At 42.5% G+C, this 20,684-nt stretch overlaps 1 protein-coding gene across 1 annotated transcript in view; it reads left to right on the top strand.

The window, feature by feature from the left end:
• Positions 1-1,088: 1,088 nt before the first annotated feature.
• Positions 1,089-20,684, top strand: part of CNGA3 (cyclic nucleotide gated channel subunit alpha 3) — a 46,719-nt gene continuing 27,123 nt past the window's right edge. Inside the window, exons 1-2 of the mRNA XM_032177380.2 lie at positions 1,089-1,277; positions 19,849-19,986. Of these exons, the coding sequence (XP_032033271.1) occupies positions 19,886-19,986 (101 nt within the window). The 5' untranslated portion in view covers positions 1,089-1,277; positions 19,849-19,885. The remainder of the gene's footprint in view (positions 1,278-19,848; positions 19,987-20,684) is intronic.

The raw sequence follows: 20,684 nt of genomic DNA, 5'->3' as shown, positions 1-20,684 counted from the left end.
GGCTCTTTCCAGCTCTGGCCGCTAGTTTCCCTAAGGAGTGGGGCGGGGACGGCAGTGACCAGGTTCCAGAACCCTTCTCCGTCCCGCCCTCCCCTTCCTCCCCCATTCCCACAGCGTCCTGCTCACCTGAAACCCCTGCTAATCCCCTACCAACCACTGTGGCCTCAAGGTTGAGATGGGCCATGCTTTTTTCTCTATGTCTCAGTTACATGCACTGAGGCCAGGGGGTAAACAGTTTTCTCTCTGACCTAATGCATTTTGGTAACACCCTGAATATTTCTGAGTACAAAGGACAAGGCTCAGTTTGGTGGGAGAAACAAAATTTTAAACAGACACAGTCCCTGCCCTCTGGGATCTCACAGTGTAGTGTGGCAGAGAAACCCTTGTGCAACCTACCAGGTGGCCTGCACTCTGGGTGTAAATGGAGATGATAACAGAGCCCTGAGAGTTGAGAGAGGTGGAAGTGACTGACTCCTGGTCAGGGTAGGCCTCCCCGGCAAGGTTATGTTGCAGTTGAAACTTGAAATCAACTGGCCAGGAAGAGAGGAAAATCTATCTAGGCAGAAGCAAGGATGTGTGGATTAGTCAGGAGAGAGTAAGGCCCTGCTGTGGTGATGTATAGATTTGGAATATCTCGGTGGCTTCTCCCTTTGCTTATGCAATGTCTGATTTTTTGGGAGTCCTGCATCATGCGGGGAGTCCACTTGCCAGAACCCGTCACTCAGCCTTCACCTGGCCTGGAAGGGTGGCTGGAAAATGCAGGAGGCACAGGATGGGCTTTGGTGAGCACTGTCTCCGCCAGTAGGTGGAGGCAAAGAAAAAAATATATGACACACATAAGGAAAGGGTGAGTAATTTGGCTTAGATGAGCATCCAGTTTAGGCTGACTTGATCCAAATTATGAAAAGTCTTGACCGTCAGGCTAAGAAATGGAGACTGCGTGCTGGAGAAAATAGGCACCTCTAAAAGCTTCTGAGAAGAGTGACATAATTAGAACTACCTTTCATAAAGATTCTGGGGTCACTATGGGAGGTTCATTCATTTACACATTTATTCATTCTATACTCATTGAGCACCTCCTTAGTGCCAGAGAATGGATGAATTGTAGGAGTGACAGCCTGAAGATGGGAGATGGGCAAAGATAACTATTTCACCATCCTGGGGAGAGAGAAAGGCCTGGATGAAGGCAGGAACAAAGCTCAAAGAGACCAGGAGCGACCTCTGTTCTGATTCGACACTTATACACTTGCCTAGTCTATACACTAGACTAGCACAGGGTGAGTGCTCAGTACTTTTCTGAATTAGTAAATAAAAGAGTTGGAGAGGATGGAGGAGAGAGATAGCTGTTGCTGTGACTGATGCTGGATCTGGGGCAGTAAGGGAGAAGGAGGAGTGAAAGCTCACACAGTCTTAGCTGGGTAGTCAGTTGGCTCTGGGTGTCGCTCATGGCATTAACGAAGACAGTACTGCAGGGAAGAAGAGCATGCTTGACAGTAGCTGGGGGAGAGAGTGATGCTATTCAGAATAGTTTTGCTCCAAGGAAAACTCTTCCCTGAACTCGGCCTGCACCCAAGAACTCATCTAATCCCCAGAGCGCTTCTTTTATCCTCCTTTGCAGGATTCATACATTTCACCTAGAATTATAATAATGCAGTGTAGGGGTTAAAGTTAAACCGGCCTCTGCCCCCAAGTTCTGCCACTGGGCAACTTTGAACCAAGGTATTTAATCATTCTGACTCTCAGCTTCTTGGTGTGTACATTGGCAGTAGTAATAATTATAATGCCTGCCTCATCGAGTTGTTGTGGGGATTAAATGAAGTAATTGAAGTGAAATCCTCAGCTCAGTGCCTGACATATCATAAGTGCTCAAAGTTAGATATAGACATCTTATTACCTCCTAATAAAATAAAAGCAATGTGTTAGTTTTATAATCACACCACAAAAGTTAATTAAGAAAAAAACACTTTACCTCCCATGCTTGCAATTAGGTTTGGAGCATCTATAGGGTTGGCTATGGAGAGCTCTGGTTCCCCAGCTCTGGTGAGGTCTGAAAAGCACTTTCATCCTCTTCCAATCTCAACCTGAACAGCTGAATCTTATTACAAAGCAGCAATTCCAAAACTGAGCACACTCAGAGCTGAGGAACTCAGAGTCCCATTAATTCTGAATCATCTCTGCAGAGACCAGGACACTTTCTAGGTATGAGACAAGCCCCTACCTCTTGGTTAAGTAACATAATTGATCATCTTGATCCAACTTCAGTGCATTTTCTTTTATTCCAAATTTCTTCCTGTTCTTAAGAACAATCTTAACTTTTTTCTCAGACAGGAATTGAAAATTTGCAGCTGACATTTAGAAGCTTCCATTTGCTCATGTTATAAAAATGCCGGAGTTCAGAGAGAGATAACTCTACCTTCCTGTCATGAGAAAGTTTCTTTGGGAAACAAGATTCAACTCTCCTAACTCAGACTCATTATCTCCATCATGGTGGAGGGACCTTGATGTGTTTGGGGCAGCCACCATAGAGAGAGGGGAATTGGATTCTGACCTTCATCTCCCTTCATCACCTCACAGCTCAACTCTGAGCACAACTGGATACACCCTTGTTGTCTAAGACTTGAACTGCCTTTTTGGGACCTTTCTTGGGCAGGTGGAGGAAGCTTTAATACTTACTGGTCCCAGAAGTTGCTTTGTTTCTTGAGAGGCAAGAGCTTAAAAGCTTGCAGGCTCTACAATTAGATCGCCTGTTGAAGTCCTGGCTGTGTGAACTGTGTACCTCAGTTTGCTCGTCTGTAAAATGGGGATGATACGGTTTCACTGTGTCACCACCCAAATGTCATCTTGAATTCCCGCATGTTGTGGGAGGGACCCAGTGGGAGGTAATTGAATCATGGGGGCAGGCCTTTCCCATGCTGTTCTCATGATAGTGAATAAGTCTCATGAGATCTGATGGCTCTATAACGGGGAGCATCCCTGCACAAGCTCTCTCTCTGCCTGCTGCCATCCATGTAAGATGTGACTGGCTCCTCCTTCCACCATCATTGTGAGGCCTCCCCAGCCATATGGAACTGTAAATCCATTAAACCTCTTTCTTTTGTAAATTACCCATTCTCAGCTATGTCTTTATCAGCAGCATGAAAATGGACTAATACAGGGGTAAGAATAATACTTACCTCATAAGGTTATTGAAAAGATAAAATGAGTTGATACATGTAAAAAGTTATAGAGCAGTGACTGGTATAATGTAAGCCCTCAAAAGTGTGATGGTCATTATTATTAATGTCATATTTTGGCATTTCTCCCCTTTATTACGTTTCATGAGTTTCTTGTAGCTGATATTGTGAGTTTTGCATTTTAAAAAGTGTTTTGATTTTAGATTTAAAATTATTTCTTTTTAGATATAACTTTCATGCCACAAATGTCACTCATTTAAAATGCACATTTCACTGGTTTTTAGTATATTTATAGTTGTGCAACCATCACCACATTATAATCTTAGAACTCTTCAACACTGTCAAAAGGGACCCCATATCCATTAGCAGTCATTTCTCTTTCTCATTCTCTCCACTCCTTCTCCAGGCAACCTCTACTCTACTTTCTGTCTTTATGGATTTGCCTATTCTGGACATTTCATGTACATGAAATTATATATTATGTGACTCTTTTTGTCTGGCCTCTTCCACTTAGCGTAATATCTTCAGGGTTCACCCACATTGTAGCATGTATCACTGTTTTATTCTTTTCTATTGCCAAATAAGATTCCATCTGAATAACATTCCATCATGTGGACATACTACATTTTGTTTATCCATTTATCAGTGGATAGGCCCTAATAAATGATTGTCATTTCCACTTAGGGCTACTGTAAATAATGCTGCTATGAACATTCATGTACAAGTTGTTGTGTGGACATGTTTTTATTTCTCTTAGGTATAAGCTTAGCAGTGGAATTCCTGGATCACATGGTAACTCATGTTTAACATTTTGAGGAACTGCCCAGCTGTTCTCCAAAGTGGCTACATCATTTACATTCCCACCAGCAATGAATGAGGCTTCCAGTTTTTCCACATCGCATTGTGGAAAATGGTTAATTTTATGTATCAACTTGCCTGGGATACTGGGTGCCCAGATAAAACATTATTTCTGGGGGTGTCTGTGAGTGAGTTTCCAGATGAGATTAGTATTTGAATCCATAGACTGGGTAAAGCAGATTGCCCTCCCCAGTGTTGGTGGCCACTATTCAATCCATTGCGAGCCTGGGTAGGATAAAACATAGAAGAAAGGGGAATTCACTCTTTGAGCTGGGATATCATCAGTTTCCTGCCCTCTATTGGCCCTCTGGTTCTCAGAACTGCACCACTGGCTTTTCTGGTCTCCAACTTACAGATAGCAGCTCATGGGCTTCTCAGCCTCTAATTCTTTATAGTAAATCATATGTATATACAGTTGACCCTTGAGGAATTCAGGGATTGGGGTGCTGATCCCCTACACAGTCAAAAATCCACATATAACTCTTTTGGCTTCTTCAAAACTGATTTACTAATAGTAATAGCTTTCTGTTGACCACAAGCCTTACCTATAACATAAATAGCCAATTAACACATATTTTGTATGTTCTATGTATTACAGGCTGTATTCTTACAATAGAGTAAGCAAGAAAAAATGGGGTTTTTCCATTTGTCACATATCTCCAAAAATTTTTCCAATATATTTATTGAAAGAAAAACATGTAGAAGTGGCCTGTACAGTTCAAACCTATGCTGTTCAAGGATCAACGGTATATATATCCTATTGGTTCTGTTTCCATGGAGAACCCTAACTAACACATTCACTAACACTTGTTATGGTAATATTAACATTATATAGTTCTTTTTCTTTCTGTTTTTGAAGCTCTGTAATATTTTTTGTTTCCTCCACCTAGGTTCATATTCACACACAAAATATGAGAGGACACTCAAGTATAATATTTACATTGTAGGGTTTTATTATATCATGGAACTTCTGGAATGGAAGGACCTTTTATAGCCATCCTAGTCAATGTTGAGTACAGTCATCCCTCAGTATCTGAGGAGCATTTGTTCCAGGACCTACCCACAAATACCAAAATTTAACAGAAGCTGAAGTCACTTATATAAAATGGCATAGTATTTGCATTAGGTTAGTACAAAAGTAATTGTGGTTTTTGCCATTACCGATCTAATAAATAACCTACTGTATTCGTCCGGTCTTATATTGCTATAAAGAAATACCTGAGAACTTGGTAATTTATAAAGAAAAGAGGTTTACTCAGCTCATAGTTCTGCAGATGGTACAGGAAGCATTATGCTGGCATCTGCTCGGCTTCTTGGGAAGCCTCAGGAAACTTACAATCATGGTGGAAGCCTGAGGGGGAGCATGCACATCATGGCAGGAGTAGGGGCAAGCAGAGGAGGTGTCACACACTTGTAAATGACCAGAACTCATGAGAACTAACTCACTGTCATCAGAACAGCACCAAGGAGGTGGTGCTAAATAATTCATGAGAAATCCACCACTATGAGCCAATTACTCCCACAAGGCTCCACCTCCAACATTGGGGATTACAACAGAACATGAGATTTGGGAGGGGACACAGATCCAAACCATATCACCTACATATAACCACCTGTGTACTGTACTTTAAATCATCTCTAGATTACTTATAGTAGTACCTAATACAGTGTAAATGCTATGTAAATAGTTTACACTGTATTGTTTTTATTTGTTTTATTTTTATTGTTGTATTGTTATTCTTCATTGTTTTGGTTTTTTTCAAATATTTTCAATCTGTGATTGGTTGAATCTGCAGATGCAGAGCCTGCAGATGAGAGGGCCAACTGTAGTAAGTCATTGTGCTTTTGATTTATATTTCCTCATGACTAAATACATGAAGAATGTTAGCATGTGCTTCTTAGCCATTCCATATCTTCTTCAGATAAATGTCTATTCAAATCCTTTGCCTACTTTTTAATTGAGTTATTTGACTTTTTATTATTGAGTTATAAGAGTTCTTTATATCTTGTGGATACAAGTTCCTTACCAATATATGTCTTAAAAATATATTCTGCAATCCCAGCACTTTGGGAGGCTGAAGCAGGAGGATCACTTGAGCTTAGGAGTTTGAGACCAGCCTGGGAAACATAGACACCATCTCTACAAAAAATTTAAAATATAGTTAGGCATGATGTGCACCTGTGGTCCCAGCTACTTAGGAGGCTAAAGTTGGAGGCTGGCTTGAGCCCAGGAGGTCAAGGCTGCAGTGAGTGGTAATCAAACCACTGTGCTGTAGCCTGGGTGACACAGTGAGACTCTGTCTCTAAAGAAATGAAAAATGAAAATATTTTCTCCCATTCTTTAGATTGCTTTTTTACTTTGTTGATGGCATATTTTGATACACAAAGGCGTTTTTATTTTGATGCAGTCCAATCTATTTTTTCTTTTATCACTTTCACTATTCACTGTGCTGTTAACTGTGGTTGTGTCATGGATACCCTTTGTTAGGTTGAGGAAGTTTCCTTATACTCCTAGTTTTTAAATTATTTTCACCATGAAAGCATGTTGGATTTTTGCCAAATGCGTTTTCTGTGTTCACGAGATGATTATGAGGTCTTTGCCCTGTATTCTATTAGGAGGGAGTATTACATTGATTGATTTTGGATAAGTCTATTTTGCGTTTCTGGGATGAACATCACTTGGTTTCCCTGTGAAATCCTTTTTGTATGTTGCTGGATATAGTTTACTAGCATTTTGTTGAGAACTTCTGCATATTAATCTGAGTTTCAAAGTGTCCTTTCATGTAAATTCTGATATTCAAATTGTTTTCACTTTTCTTATACAGTTTCCAAAAATATTAACGTTACATAGTTTTCCTTTCTGTTTTTGAAGCTCTGGAATGTTTTTATTTTTTCCACGTAGGTTCACATTCACACATAAAATATAAGAGGACCCTCAGGTGTAATTTTTGCATATAGCGTTTTGTTCCATCATGGAACTTCTAGAATTGAAGGACTTTTAATAATCAACTGGGCCCATGATTTTCAACTCTGTTCCAGAGTTTCTTAAGATGTTCTGCACACATTTTAAGTTTTTTAAAAGGTGTATTTAAATATTTTTAAAACTTAAAAATATAATGATAGCACTGACATGTCTTCTGTACCAAACTTTAATATATTGACTATCATGGCCAAAATTAACTTGTGTCCCACTAATTGTCTTTATCAAAGTTATCAAATACTTTTAAATAAAATACGATAAGTAAATGCTTTACGCATTAGGGTTTTGTGGATTATTTCATTTTAAATAAGGCCATTTCTATTATTAGATGAAGAAATTAAAGTGCTGGTCACTTACCCACATTGGAGGCTAAGCTGGGAAGAGAAGCCATCTCTCCTTTCTCTCAGGCCAGTGCCCTTAACCCCTTATACTGCCTTTCAAATGTGATTTGAGTCAAACAAAAGATATTTCACTCAGGGTTTTCTCTCTCCACAAGCCTAGGACTCTGCTTCAAATCACCAGGCCTCTTCGCCAGCTGTAGGAATGTCAGTGTGGTGCCCACGTCAGCTCTGTGGGGTGGTTCACAGGTCTCAGGGTAATGAAGTGCTTCAGCATTGGAGAATTTCCCTTCCACCCTGCAGTTCTCAAGCAGGACGGGGGCAGAAGGGAAAGGCAATTGGAAGAGTGTTTTGGAAAAGTGTTTTAGAAAAGTTTCAAGGTATGTAGACCCTGGGGGAGTTCTTGACTTATCTTTGGAGTTTAATTTGATGAAGTGAGCCTGTCAAGCCTCACATTTGCTGATAACTTGTTGAGTGCATTTGTCCAGGGTGATGCTGAGAAGGTTGAGTTTTGGTGGACTGAAACAAATCAGACTCAGACAGAGTCTGAGAAGATTACTTCTGAGAAGTAAGATAGAAGACCCCAGTGATCAGTCTCTGCTGGAGAAAACAGTGGCCTGGGCTAAGTATGCCTGTCCATCAAGACTCTATACTGTGTCCTGATTGAGATTGTTTGCCATGGCTTGTGTCCAGACTTGGCGCCTCACTAATTGGACCTGCCAAACCCTGGCTGAACAGAGTCTCTTCCCCAAGGATGATGATCATTCAGAATGACCTCTGGTGGACTTACAGTGCATCTATACAAGGCTATGGACACCTCTGTGTTGTCTCTCCATTGTCGGCTGCATTCAGACTTGGAAAATGGTAATGTTTCAAACCACACAAATTGCACCAGGATTAGTTTTGATGTTTAAGTCATAGTAAAAAAGAAGAGAACAAACAAACTGAGTGTAAAGGGTTAGTTAGGCAGCATGAATGGAGAGCAAGGTTTTCTTTTGGAAGCACATTCAGTCTAGAGCAAGGGGCTTGACATGTTTGGCCCTCCTTTGTAGTATGCTTGCTCTCTCATAAATTCCCATTTATAAATTCACATTTATAAATTCCCATTCATAAATTCAAAGTGGAATGGAAATTTTCAGTGTGACTCATTCACACAATCGTTGTGAGGATCAAATGAGTAAATATGCACTTAAAGTTATTAGAACAGTAACAGGCACAGATTAAACAATAAATACGCGGCTGTTATTATCAGTGTTGTCATGATGATTCCTCACCAGTTCCTCCATTAATATCACACGCTCTACTACCTACTATGTGTATGTGCCGGGTGTTTGAAGAATAAAGTGTTTTTTAGGTGAAAGGAGATAGTTCTTGCCTTTAAGCCTTTTGGAATCAGTAAAGGAACAAGAAAAGTACAAGAATAACTGGAATACAGTGAGCTGTGTTAAATGCCTGGCTACTCAGGCCTGGACAGCCAATGACAGTGGAGATAGTCCAGGATGAGCAGTAGAGTGCAAAAGTCACAACTGAATCCTTGAAGGTGCACAGCAAAATGTGATTGTAAATGGTACATGTAACACTGTAATGGTAAATGTCGAATAGTGCTAAGTAAATGTGATGGCTTCTCACCTGGGAAGTCTCCTTAATGGTCCCTAAGGCAGAATTAAGGATTTCCTCCCCATCCTGCATTGCAGCCGTCATGCCTCTACCTGTATTTCAACACCACTTGCACTACCTTACCCTCACTGTTTAACATGCCTGTTTTCCCCATGCAAATGTTGTGCTCTCAATGGCAGAGATCTGTCTTCCTCATCTTCATAATTCGCAGGACCGGGTACAGTGCCTGGGACATCATGGGCAAGGAGTCAGTAAGGGGGCTGGTGGCAGGGGGACATGCTAAATTTAGTCATGTTGTAAAGAAAATGGAAATTGCCTGAAATGGCATATTCTTAGCTCTCCAGATAAGTCCTAGAAAATACACATTCATTTGGGAGATGCTCAAAAACCACTCCTAGACTCACGCCTGGGATCCACTTCAAGGTCACCTTCACAGTTGGCAGAATGCATCTTCTTGCTAGTTTTGAAAATTAAAATTCTATTTGTGCATTTCCAATCTCCTGCAGTGCCTGTGATAAACAGAACAACCTATAATGTGGATTTCAGAATGAGACAGGCCCAGGGGTCCATTTCCTCATCTGCAAGATGAGCATCACTATTCCCTCTTGGGATTACTGAGGATTCACGCGTGATGGACGTGGAAGTGCCTTGCACCCAGGGGGCCCTGGCTAGATGGCAGCTTTCATTGTCCACAGAGCCCCAGGATCACTGATTGTGGTTTCATGATCTCATTTGTCAGTTCTACTCACAAAGAGTTTATCAAGGCAGGGCCAGATGTGAAAACACATGCAGTGGCTGGGTAATCTCTTAAGATGTCATGACTCAAAAACTGATAAATACAGGGAAATAATTGTTTATTTGGCCTTTCCTTAGGAATTGACCAATCAAATAATTAAGAGTAAAATTTCTTCTTTTAAAAATATTTCAGCTAATTGAGGAAGGAATGGTAGAATACCACCAACTTTCAACCTCTAATGAATTGATGGATCCAGCAAATGAACATCAACAGCTGCTAACGTCCCCCAAAGAAATATAAGATCTTATGTACCTTCTGATGGAAGAATGAATAATCCCCTATGAAATTGTCATGCAAAAAAAAAATTAATAAATTGACCAAGCCTCTGGGTACAGCTACGAGTAGTGGGTAACATTTTAGAGTTGGAATCAGCAAAAATTCATACTGTGGTAAACTCCATTGGACAAATAATTAAATTTCTACACAAAGAGAAAAACTTTAAAGTTAAAAATACCAAGAAGATGTATCAACCAATCAACAAGATTGGTTCCTTATTTGGTTCTTGATTTTTTAATGTATTTTTTCAAAGACAACCATTTATGACACTTATGAGACAATAGGGAAAAAAGATCTTTTGAGTTATCATAAACTTACATTTCCCTTTAGTGATCTACATTTTGCCCTGTCCTACTCCAACCATTGTTTTCCTGGATAAAGAACATAGAATTAAAAGGGAAACTTGGTTCACTCCTAAACCTTGAGGGACTTGGGTCAAGAGTACAAATGACCCACTTACCTTAGCCCAAATATCTAAAAGTTAAAGTTTCTTTTAGCAGTGATACCCACTCCCCTCCAAAACAGAGCCTTGAACAGGGCTTGCAGGCAGGCAGCTTATTTGGGGAGTGATTCCAAGGAACAGGAGTAGGGGTCTTGGAGAGGGCAAAAGGGAAGGAGGACAAGCCAACCCAGATGTCCATTATCAAACTGATCGGACAAACAGGGTTCTCCAAGGAGCCAGGTAGAAAGTGTCTCAGAGCCACCTTCCTGAGGGATGGAAGCGTATATTCCCTCAGGCTCCTGCTTCTGTTGGTCCAGGGTTGCCCCAAGGATGTTACCCCTTCAGCGTTTGCACATGCATCAGAACGGTGGTGTGGTCTCAGCAAGTGTTTCCTGGGGGAAGTAAGGAAGCCCCCAAGGCAGAAGGCCCTAGAATTTGCAGTGTCACTGAGGTGAAGTACACGGGTTACCTGGCATGCAGCTGGTTGCCATAGCAATGGCTGGACTGAAAGGTGGGCAGGAAGGACGTGAGGTAGAGCACCAGAGACGACCATTACATAGACCAAGATAGCACACTGTTAAATCAAATGTGTCCACCCTCCTAACCTGGCAAATACACTGCATCGCCACCTGGAGGCCAGGTTCAAACCGAGAGTACTCAGGACCCTTGGAGTTGAGCCTGAGAGCAGGAAGTCGTGAGGAGAGCTGATCTCTGTTTCCCTGCCCACGACCTGCCCCCTTCTGTCCCCAGCCCTATGTCCATGCCATGTCAAAGGGGCCTTGCACAGGAGGCCCTGCACACCTGCCTGTGGATGCCCTGCCCACATGTCCAGGCTCTGTCTCCCCCACCCCCAACAAACAGCTGCTCCTTGGCCATCCTTGGGCCTAGGGGAGTGCAAGCTGGTGCACTCAGGAAGATGGACCAGGGAAGAGTACCAGGCAGGCTCTAGAAGCAGTTGAAAGCTTCTTGAACAGAGAATCTGGGGGTCCTGGGCACTCAGACCCTAGCTAGAGCAGGGGCAGGGTTCCCGGTGGGCATGGCCCCTTGACCCTGTGGGCTTCTGACACTTTGGGAGGGATGTGGCTGGAGGAGGGCCAGCATGGGGTCCTTTAAAGCGGAGAACCCTCCTGCCCAGGCCTAAAAGCGATACCAGTTCCCTCAATGACTTTGCACTCTCAGGTTTTGGAGTCAGACAGATTTTTAGTCAATCCTGGCTCCGGTCTTCAGCAGCAACCTTAGGGAAATGACTCACCTGTCCAGTTTCTTCATTTGTAAGAGAGGGAGGGGGGCTGCTGTGAGGATTAAGTAAGGAAGTGTTGCACAGCACCCACCTGTGCCTGGCACCTAGTGGCCCTCAACAGGAGGCAGGTTTATGAGAGGACAGAGGTACTGCCTCCATGCAATGGCTGTGGGACCAGAGTTTGTGCCCAGGATAGAGAATGCAGCTGAGGGGGCTGAAGGAAGGGGCACAGGCTGGAGACAATGCACTTTATTTGGTGTAATTTGCCTGGAAATGTACAAAGAAGAGTAATTCGATAGTTTTTCCACAGAGTCCCAAACTTCTTTGAGACTTGCTCTGCACCCCACTTGACTGTCAGCTCCTAGAGGACAGAGGTGCATATAGTTCTCTAATAAGTCATCAGCTTCTAGCATATTGCCTGGCACATAGTAAGTGCTCAATTAAAAAGTAGTGAATGGACACTTTTGAATTGGATTTATTGCTTTTTTATTTAAAAACATATAAACATTCCATTTTAAAGTATTGAAAATAATAAGGCTGGGGGGAGGTGGGAGACAAGGATTTGGCCAAAGTCTGCATATACTAAGTCAAATAGGCCTGAGTTCTAATGTGGCTTCCAGACCTCACATGTTCTTTGGAAAGTTACATAACCTGTTATAAGCCTCCATTTCCTCATCTATGCAATGAGGACACTAATAGCATCCACCTCAGAGAGTCGCATGTTAGAATAAATAATGATGTAAAAAGCTCAGTACGTTGATTGGAATATAATCAGATTTCAATATATTTTAACTGCTACTATATTGCTTGGCAGTGCTATTTGGATAACACACATGAATATATGTGTTATTTTTATTTTATTTTTAGTTCTGGGGTACATGTGCAGGACGTGCAGGTTTGTTACATAGGTAAACGTGTGCCATGGTGGTTTGCTGCATCTATCAACCCATCCCTAGGTATTAAGCCCAGCATGCATTAGCTATTTATCCAGATGCTCTCCCTCCTCACTACCCCTGGAGAGGCCCCAGTGTGTGTTGTTATTCCCCTCCCTGTGTCCACGTGTTCTCATTGTTCAGCTCCCACTTATCAGTGAGAACATGCAGTGTTTGGTATTCTGTTTCCGAGTTAGTTTGCTGAGGATGATGGCTTCCAGCTCCATCCGTGTCCCTGCAAAGGACATGATCTCCCTCTTTTTTATGGCTGTGTAGTGTTCCACTGTATATATGTACCACATTTTCTTTATCTAGTCTATCATTGATGGGCATTTGGGTTGATTCCAAGTCTTTGCTATTGTGAATAGTGCCACAATGAACATATGCATGCATGTATCTTTATAATAAAATAATTTATATTCCTTTGGGTATATAACCAGTAGTGAGATTACTGGGTCAAATGGTATTTCCGGTTCTGGGTCTTTGAGGAATCACCACACTGTCTTCCACAGTGGTTGAACTAACTTACACTCCCACCAATAGTGTAAAAGCATTCCTGTTTCTCCACAGCCCCACAAGCATCTGTCCTTTTCTTGACTTTTTTTTTTCTTTTTTTGAAATGGAGTGTCACTCTGTCACCCAGGCTGGAGTGCAGTGGTGCCATCTCGGCTCGCTGCAAGCTCCGCCTCCCGGGCTCACGCCATTCTCCTGCCTCAGCCCCCATAGTAGCTGGGACTACAGGTGCCCGCCACCACCCCTGGATAATTTTTTGTATTTTTAGTGGAGACGGGGTTTCACCGTGTTAGCCAGGATGGTCTCGATCTCCTGGCCTCGTGATCCACCTGCCTCAGCCTCCCAAAGTGCTGGGATTACAGGCATGAGCCACCGCGCCCAGCCTTCTTGACTTTTTAATAATCACCATTCTGACTGGCATGAGATGGTATGTCATTGTGGTTTTGATTTGCATTTCCCTAATTATCAGTGATGTTGAGCTTTTTTTCATATGTTTGTTAGCCGCATAAATGTCTTCTTTCGAGAAGTGTCTTTTCATGTCCTTTGCCCACTTTTTTTTTTTTTTTTTTTTTTTGAGGCAGAGTTTTGCTCTTGTTGCCCAGGCTGGAGTGCAATGGCACGATCTCAGCTCACTGCAACCTCCACCTCCTGGGTTCAAGCAATTTTCCTACCTCAGCCTCCCGAGTAGCTGGAATTACAGGTGCCTGCCACCACGCCGAGCTAATTATTTGTATTTTTAGTACAGACGAGGTTTCACCATATTGGCCAGGCTGGTCTCGAACTCCTGATCTCAGGTGATCCGCCTGCCTCGGCCTCCCAAAGTGCTGGGATTACAGATGTGAACCACCATGCCCGGCCTGCCCACTTTTTAATGGGGTTGTTTTTTTTGTAAATTCGTTTAAGTTCCTTATAGATGCTGGATGTTAGACCTTTGTCAGATGGATAGATTGCAAAAATTTTCTCCCATTCTGTAGGTTGTCTGTTCACTCTGATGATAGTTTCTTTTGCTGTGCAGAAGCACCTTAAATTAATTAGATCCCATTTGTCAATTTTTGCTTTTGTTGCAATTGCTTTTGACGTTTTCATCATGAAGCCTTTGCCCGTGCCTATCTTGAATGGTGTTGCCTAGATTTTCTTCTAGAGTTTTTACAGTTTGGGGTTTTACATTTAAGTCTCTAAACCATCTTGAGTTAATTTTTGTAAAAGGTGTAAGGAAGGGGTCCAGTTTCCATTTTCTGCATATGGCTAGCCAGTTCTCCCAGCACCATTTATTAAACAGGGAATCCTTTCCCCATTACTTGCTTTGGTCAGATTTGTTAAAGATCAGATGGTTGTAGATGTGTGGTCTTATTTCTGAGTTCTCTATTCTGTTCCATTGGTCTATATATCTATTTTTGTATCAGTACCATGCTGTTTTGGTTACTGTAGTCTTGTAACATAGTTTGAAGTTGGGTACTGTGATGCCTCCAGCTTTGTTATTTTTGCTTAGGATTGTCTTGGCTATACAAGCTCTTTTTGGTTTCCATATGAATTTTAAAGTAGTTTTTTCAAATTCAGTGAAGACTGTCAATGGTAGTTTAATGGGAATAGCATTGAACCTATAAATTACTTTGGGAAGTATGGCCATTTTCATGATAATGATTTTTTTCCATCCATGAGCATGGAATGCTTTTCCATTTGTTTGTGTCCTCTCTGATTTCTTTGAGCAGTGGTTTGCAGTTCTCCTTGAAGAGGTCCTTCACTTGCCTTATAGCTATATTCCTAAGTATTTGACTCTCTTTGTAGCAATTTTGAGTGGGAATTCATTCATGCTTTAGCTCTTTGCTTGTCTATTGTTGGTGTATAGGAATGCTTGTGATTTTTGTATCCTGACACTTTGCTGAAGTTGCTTATCAGCTTAAGAAGCTTTTGGGCCGAGATGATGGGGTTTTCTAGATATAGGATCTAGAAGGCATCCTTATCTTGTGTCAGTTTTCAAGGGGAATGCTTCCAGATTTCACCCATTCAGTATGATATTGGATATGGGTTTGTCATAAATGGCTTTTATTATTTTGTTATTTGTTATTATTTTATTATTTTGAGGTATGTTTCATCAATACCTAGTACATTCCTATATACATTCCTTGTACAATACCTATGTACATTCTGTTGTTTTGGAGTGGAGAGTTCTGTAGATATCTATCAGGTCCACTTGATCCAGAGCTGAGTTCAAGTCCTGAATATCCTTGTTAATTTTCTGTCTCGATGATCTGCCTAATATTGACAGTGGGGTGTTAAAGTCTCCCACTGCTATTGTGTGGGAGTCTATGTCTCTTTATAGGTCTCTAAGAACTTGTTTTACGAATCTAGGTGCTCCTTTATTGGGTGCATATATATTTAAAATAGTTAGCTCTTCATGTTGAATTGATACTTTTACCATTACGTAATGGCCTTCTTTGTCTTTTTTGATCTTTGTTGCTTTAAAGTCTGTTTTGTCAGGCTGGGTGTGGTGGCTCGTGCCTGTAATCCCAGCACTTTGGAAGGCCAAGGTGGGCAGATCACTTGAGATCAGAAGTTCAAGACTAGGCTGGCCAATATGGTGAAACCTCATCTCTACTAAAAATCCAAAAATTAGCCAGGCATGGTGGCGTGGGTGTGTTATCCCAGAAACTAGGGAGACTGAGGCAGGAGAATCACTTGAACGCAGGAGGTAGAGGTTGCAGTGACCCAAGATTGCACCACTGCACTCCAGCCTGAGCAATAGAGCAAGATTCCATCTCAAAAATAAATAAATAATAAATAAGTAAAGTCTGTTTTGTCAGATACTAGGATTGCAACCCCTGTTTTTTTCCCCTTTCCATTTCCTTCATAAATTTTCTTCCATCCCTTTATTTTGGGCCCATTTGTGTCTTTGCACCTGAGATGGGTTTCTTGAATACAGCACACTGATGAGTCTTGACTATTGAGCTTGCCATTCTGTGTCTTTTAATGGGGACATTTAGCCCATTTACATTTAAGGTTAATATAGTTATGTATGAATTTGATCCCGTCATCATGATGTCAGCTGGTTATTTTGCAGGCTTGTTGAGGTAGTTGCTTCATAATGTCGTTGGTCTTTGTATTTCAGTGTGTTTTTGTAGTGGCTCTTAACAGTTTTTCCTTTCCACAGTTAGTATTTCCTTCAGGAGCTCCTGCAAGGCCTGGTGCTGATGAATCCCCTCAGCATTTACTTGTCTGAAAGGATTTTATTTCTCCTTTGCTTGTGAAGTTTAGTTTGGCCTAATAGGAAATTCTGGGGGTTGCAAATTATTTTCTTTAAGAGTATTGAATATTGGCCCCCAATCTCTTCTGGCTTGTAGGGTTTCTGCTGAGAGGTCCACTGTTAGTCTGATGGGCTTTCCTTTGTAGGTGACCTGGCCTTTCTCTCTGGCTGCCCTTACCATTTTTTTTTTTAGACAGAGTCCTGCTCTGTCACCTTGGCTGGAGTGCAGTGGCACAATCTCAGTTTACTGCAACCTCCACCTCCTGGGTTCAAGCGATTATCCTGCCTCAGCCTACTGAGGTCCGGTGGCTCACTCCTGTAGTCCCAACACTGGGAGGCCAAGGCAGGTGGATCACTTGAAGTTAGGAGTTCAAGACCAGCCTGGCCAACATGGTGAAACCCTGTCTCTACTAAAAATACAAAAATTAGCTGGGCGTGGTGGTGCATGCCTGTAATCCCTGCCCTTAACTTTTTTTCCTTCATTTCAACCTTGGAGAATCTGATGATTACGTGTCTTGGGGTTGATCTTCTCATGGAGTTTATTATTGGAGTTCTCTGGATTTCCTGAATTTGAATGTTGGCCTGTCTTGTTAGGTTGGGGAGGTTCTCCTGGATGATACCCTGAAGTGTGTTTTCCAACTTGGTTCCATTCTACCCATCTCTTTGTCCCCTAAGAAACTGTGGCAACTTTTTAGCTGCTCATCTCACAGCCACTCATGCTCCCTGAATATATCCTCCCTGTTCTAGCCAGAGTGACCTGTACACATCTGACCACCTTCCTACTAAGCTTCAGTAGGGTAAGGCCCAAGCTCCTGCAAAGCCTGTTGTAGCACCTGCCCCACTGCACTGTCAGATCCTTGAGAACAGGCTTCGTTTTATTTCTCTTTTTTTTTCTTGTTTTTTTTTTTTTTTTTTTTTTTTTGAGACAGAGTCTCGCTTTGTCGCCCAGGCTGGAGTGCAGTGGCGTGATCTCGGCTCACTGCAAGCTCCGCCTCCCGGGTTCACGCCATTCTCCTGCCTCAGCCTCCCGAGTAGCTGGGACTACAGGCACCCGCCACAACGCCCGGCTAATTTTTTGTACTTTTTTAGTAGAGATGGGGTTTCACCATGTTAGCCAGGATGGTCTGGATCTCCTGACATCATGATCCGCCCGCCTTGGCCTCCCAAAGTGCTGGGATTACAGGCGTGAGCCACCGCGCCCAGCCCGTTTTATTTCTCTTTATAGCTCCTGTGATCAGCCAGAAACTCACTCATTGTTACATAAGTGAATAAAGTGTTTAAAAATCAAAACAATGGGCCGGGCCCGTTGGCTCACGCTTGTAATCCCAGCACTTTGGGAGGCCGAGGCAGGCGGATCACGAGGTCAGGAGATCGAGACCACGGTGAAACCCCGTCTCTACTAAAAAAATACAAAAAATTTGCCAGGCGTGGTGGCAGGCACCTGTAGTCCCAGCTACTAGGAGAGGCTGAGGCAGGAGAATGGTGGGAACCCGGGAGGCGGAGCTTGCAGTGAGCCGAGATTGCGCCACTGCACTCCAGCCTGGGTGACAGAGCAAGACTCCATCTCAAAAAATAAAAATAAAATAAATAAATAAAAAACAAAATCAAAACAATGTTTGATCTATTGAGAAAACCAGAAAATTTACACTCATAGACTTAAACTATCAAACATCAGAGACAAGTCAGGACCCTGCTGAGCCCATGGCTGCCCTTTTGTAACTGGCAGAGGATTGGCCAAATGTGCATGACCACACCCATGGCTCCTGTCTCTGACCTTCCTTTGGATTTGGAATTGAGTCCTGGAGTGAGTCCCTGGGCTATTTCTAGAAATTGCCATCTTTCTCCGGAGTGGTCTCTACTGACATCTGACACACTTAAACCATGTGGCTGCTCAAGAGAGCCTGTGCTAATCTACTTTAGAGAAACCGTCCTCAGAAATGCATCTTCCAGTGAAAGACTTGTCCAGAAATCATGGAACTGGCCAATCACACCAGGCCTTCTCTCACATAGGCTTTCTTTTCAATCACAGGGGCACCTTCCAATGTTTGCCAAAGAGAAAATGTTCATGGCCCGATTTCTGGCACAAGTGTAACTGCCCAAGGGGTTCACCGTCCCCACTGCCTAGATAGAGCCAACTTATCAAGACACGGGAATTGCAATAGAGAAAAAGTAATTCCCACAGAGCTGGCTGTGTGGGAGACCGGAGTTTTATTATTACTCAAATCACTCTTCCCAAAACTCAGGGATCAGGGTTTTTAAGGATAATTTGGTGGGTAGGGAGCCAGTGAATTGGAAGTGCTGATTGGCTGGCTCAGGAATGAAATCATACGGAGTTGACGCTGTTTTCTCATGCTGAGTCAGTTACTGAGTGGGGGCCACGGAACTGGTTGGTAGGTCAAGGTGTGGCCATCCGGTTGTTAGGAATGTGAAAACCTGAAAAGACATCTAAAAGGCTGATCTTAGGTTCACAATAGTGATGTTGCCTTTAACAGTAACTGGGGAAGTTGTGAATCTTGCGACCTCTGGAATAATGGCTGATAATATTTAGAATTCCAGCCCCTCTCATTCTAACTTGGTGGCTGGTGGGCTTTCATTTGTTTTACAAAAAGTTTAGCTTTGGGAAAGGGCTTTAATTTAAATTATAAATTAAATTCCTTCTCAAGGCTAGTTCAGCCTACGCCCAGGAATTTCGAATAAGGACAGTTTAGAGGTTAGAAGCAAGATGGAATTGGTTAGGTCTGATGTCTTTCACTGACATAATTTCCTCAGTTACAATTTTTCAAGGCAATTTCACAAGGATTGTGCCACATTTACAGGTGGATCTATCTTTCATTGGATAAGCTACTTAACATCTCTGACGCTCAGTTTATTCATCTTTAAATGGGATTAAAAATAATAATACCTCACAAAGTTATTGTGAGGATTAATGAGATGAAGTGTGTATTGGGTTTAGCATTATATTTTAAAGGTTTTCTGAATGTCACATATGGTCGTTTTTTTACATGTTGTCTTAAAACAAGATTTGAGGGAGCAGTGGAAACACCTGCCAAATTATAAGATAAAAATAAGGAAACAAGAAACCAGGGTCAAGAGGGACATTGCATCATCTCAGAGAATCATGAAGGCTTCACCTTCCTTATATCACATATCAACTTGGCCGTTCATTTATTTATTCATTCACTCGTTCAGCACTTAACTCTGAGCAGCTCTTCAGCATGGTAGCATAAACAGATGAGTAAAAGACTTTGTGCCTCAGGCTAGAAAGAAGAGCCAGGAGATGTCCAACTAAAACTTACTGCAGCAGAAACTACAAGAGACAGCAGAAGGCGTGCCTGCCAGGCCTTGCAGAGGGGCTGCGTGCAGTAGCCCTTGCCCGTGATGAGCTGGGTTTGCAGTTACTTTCCTGTCCTGATGACGTGTCTGCTTTGTGTTCACATTTTAGCAATCATCTAGGGGGCTAAATGTGACAAACCAAGAAGATGTCCAAGATCAACACCCAATACTCCCACCCCTCCAGGACCCACCTCAGGGTAAAGACCTCAGACCGAGATCTCAATCGCGCTGAAAATGGCCTCAGCAGGTAAGATGGGCTAAGATGGGCTTTTCATTTTATGCCTGGCTCTGGTCATTTCCACAGCTGATCTAGACTATGGGGGAAGAATGCCTTCACATTGGCCAACCACAGGTCGGAGGGCAGGGGAGGTATTCACAGCACTGCCAACTTCATTTTTCATCTCACTTAATCCTCACAACTCCCAGAAAGTAGTCTGTATTCTTGTTTTAGAGATGTGGAAAAGCAGGCTCAAATAGTCACTTAATTGCTATAAGGTAAGAAAATGAAGATTCAAATGCAGCAGACTAAATTTTACTGTAAGAACTTCCTCAAACTGACACACTCTCCCATGTATTCATCAAAAACGCATTGGACTCTTGCTGTGCACCAGCCACTGATCTGGGTTTGCAGTCTGAGCTGGGCACCAAAGATGTAGCATGAATCAGATGCCCTGCCCTCACTTCCAGGGGCAGGTCTAGAGGCAGGCCATGCCCAGGGCCTGTATAGGGAGTGGGCAGTGCCTTGTCGGCCAAGCCATCAGCCGCATCAGTGACATCCTGACACAGGTAAGAAATGGAAATCTGGAGCCTTAAGCTCTACTTCTAGCCCTGTTCCTAACTTACTAGTAGACCTGGGAAAATGCATTTAACCTCTCCGTGCCTCAATTTCTTCACCTGCAGAATGGAACAGCATTTTTTCCAAGCTCCTGGTATAACATTGAGGAC

The sequence above is a fragment of the Hylobates moloch genome, unplaced genomic scaffold (genome assembly GCF_009828535.3).
Source record: "Hylobates moloch isolate HMO894 unplaced genomic scaffold, HMol_V3 SCAFFOLD_15, whole genome shotgun sequence".
Taxonomy (NCBI): domain Eukaryota; kingdom Metazoa; phylum Chordata; class Mammalia; order Primates; family Hylobatidae; genus Hylobates; species Hylobates moloch.
This window is presented reverse-complemented; position numbering and strand designations above follow the sequence as displayed.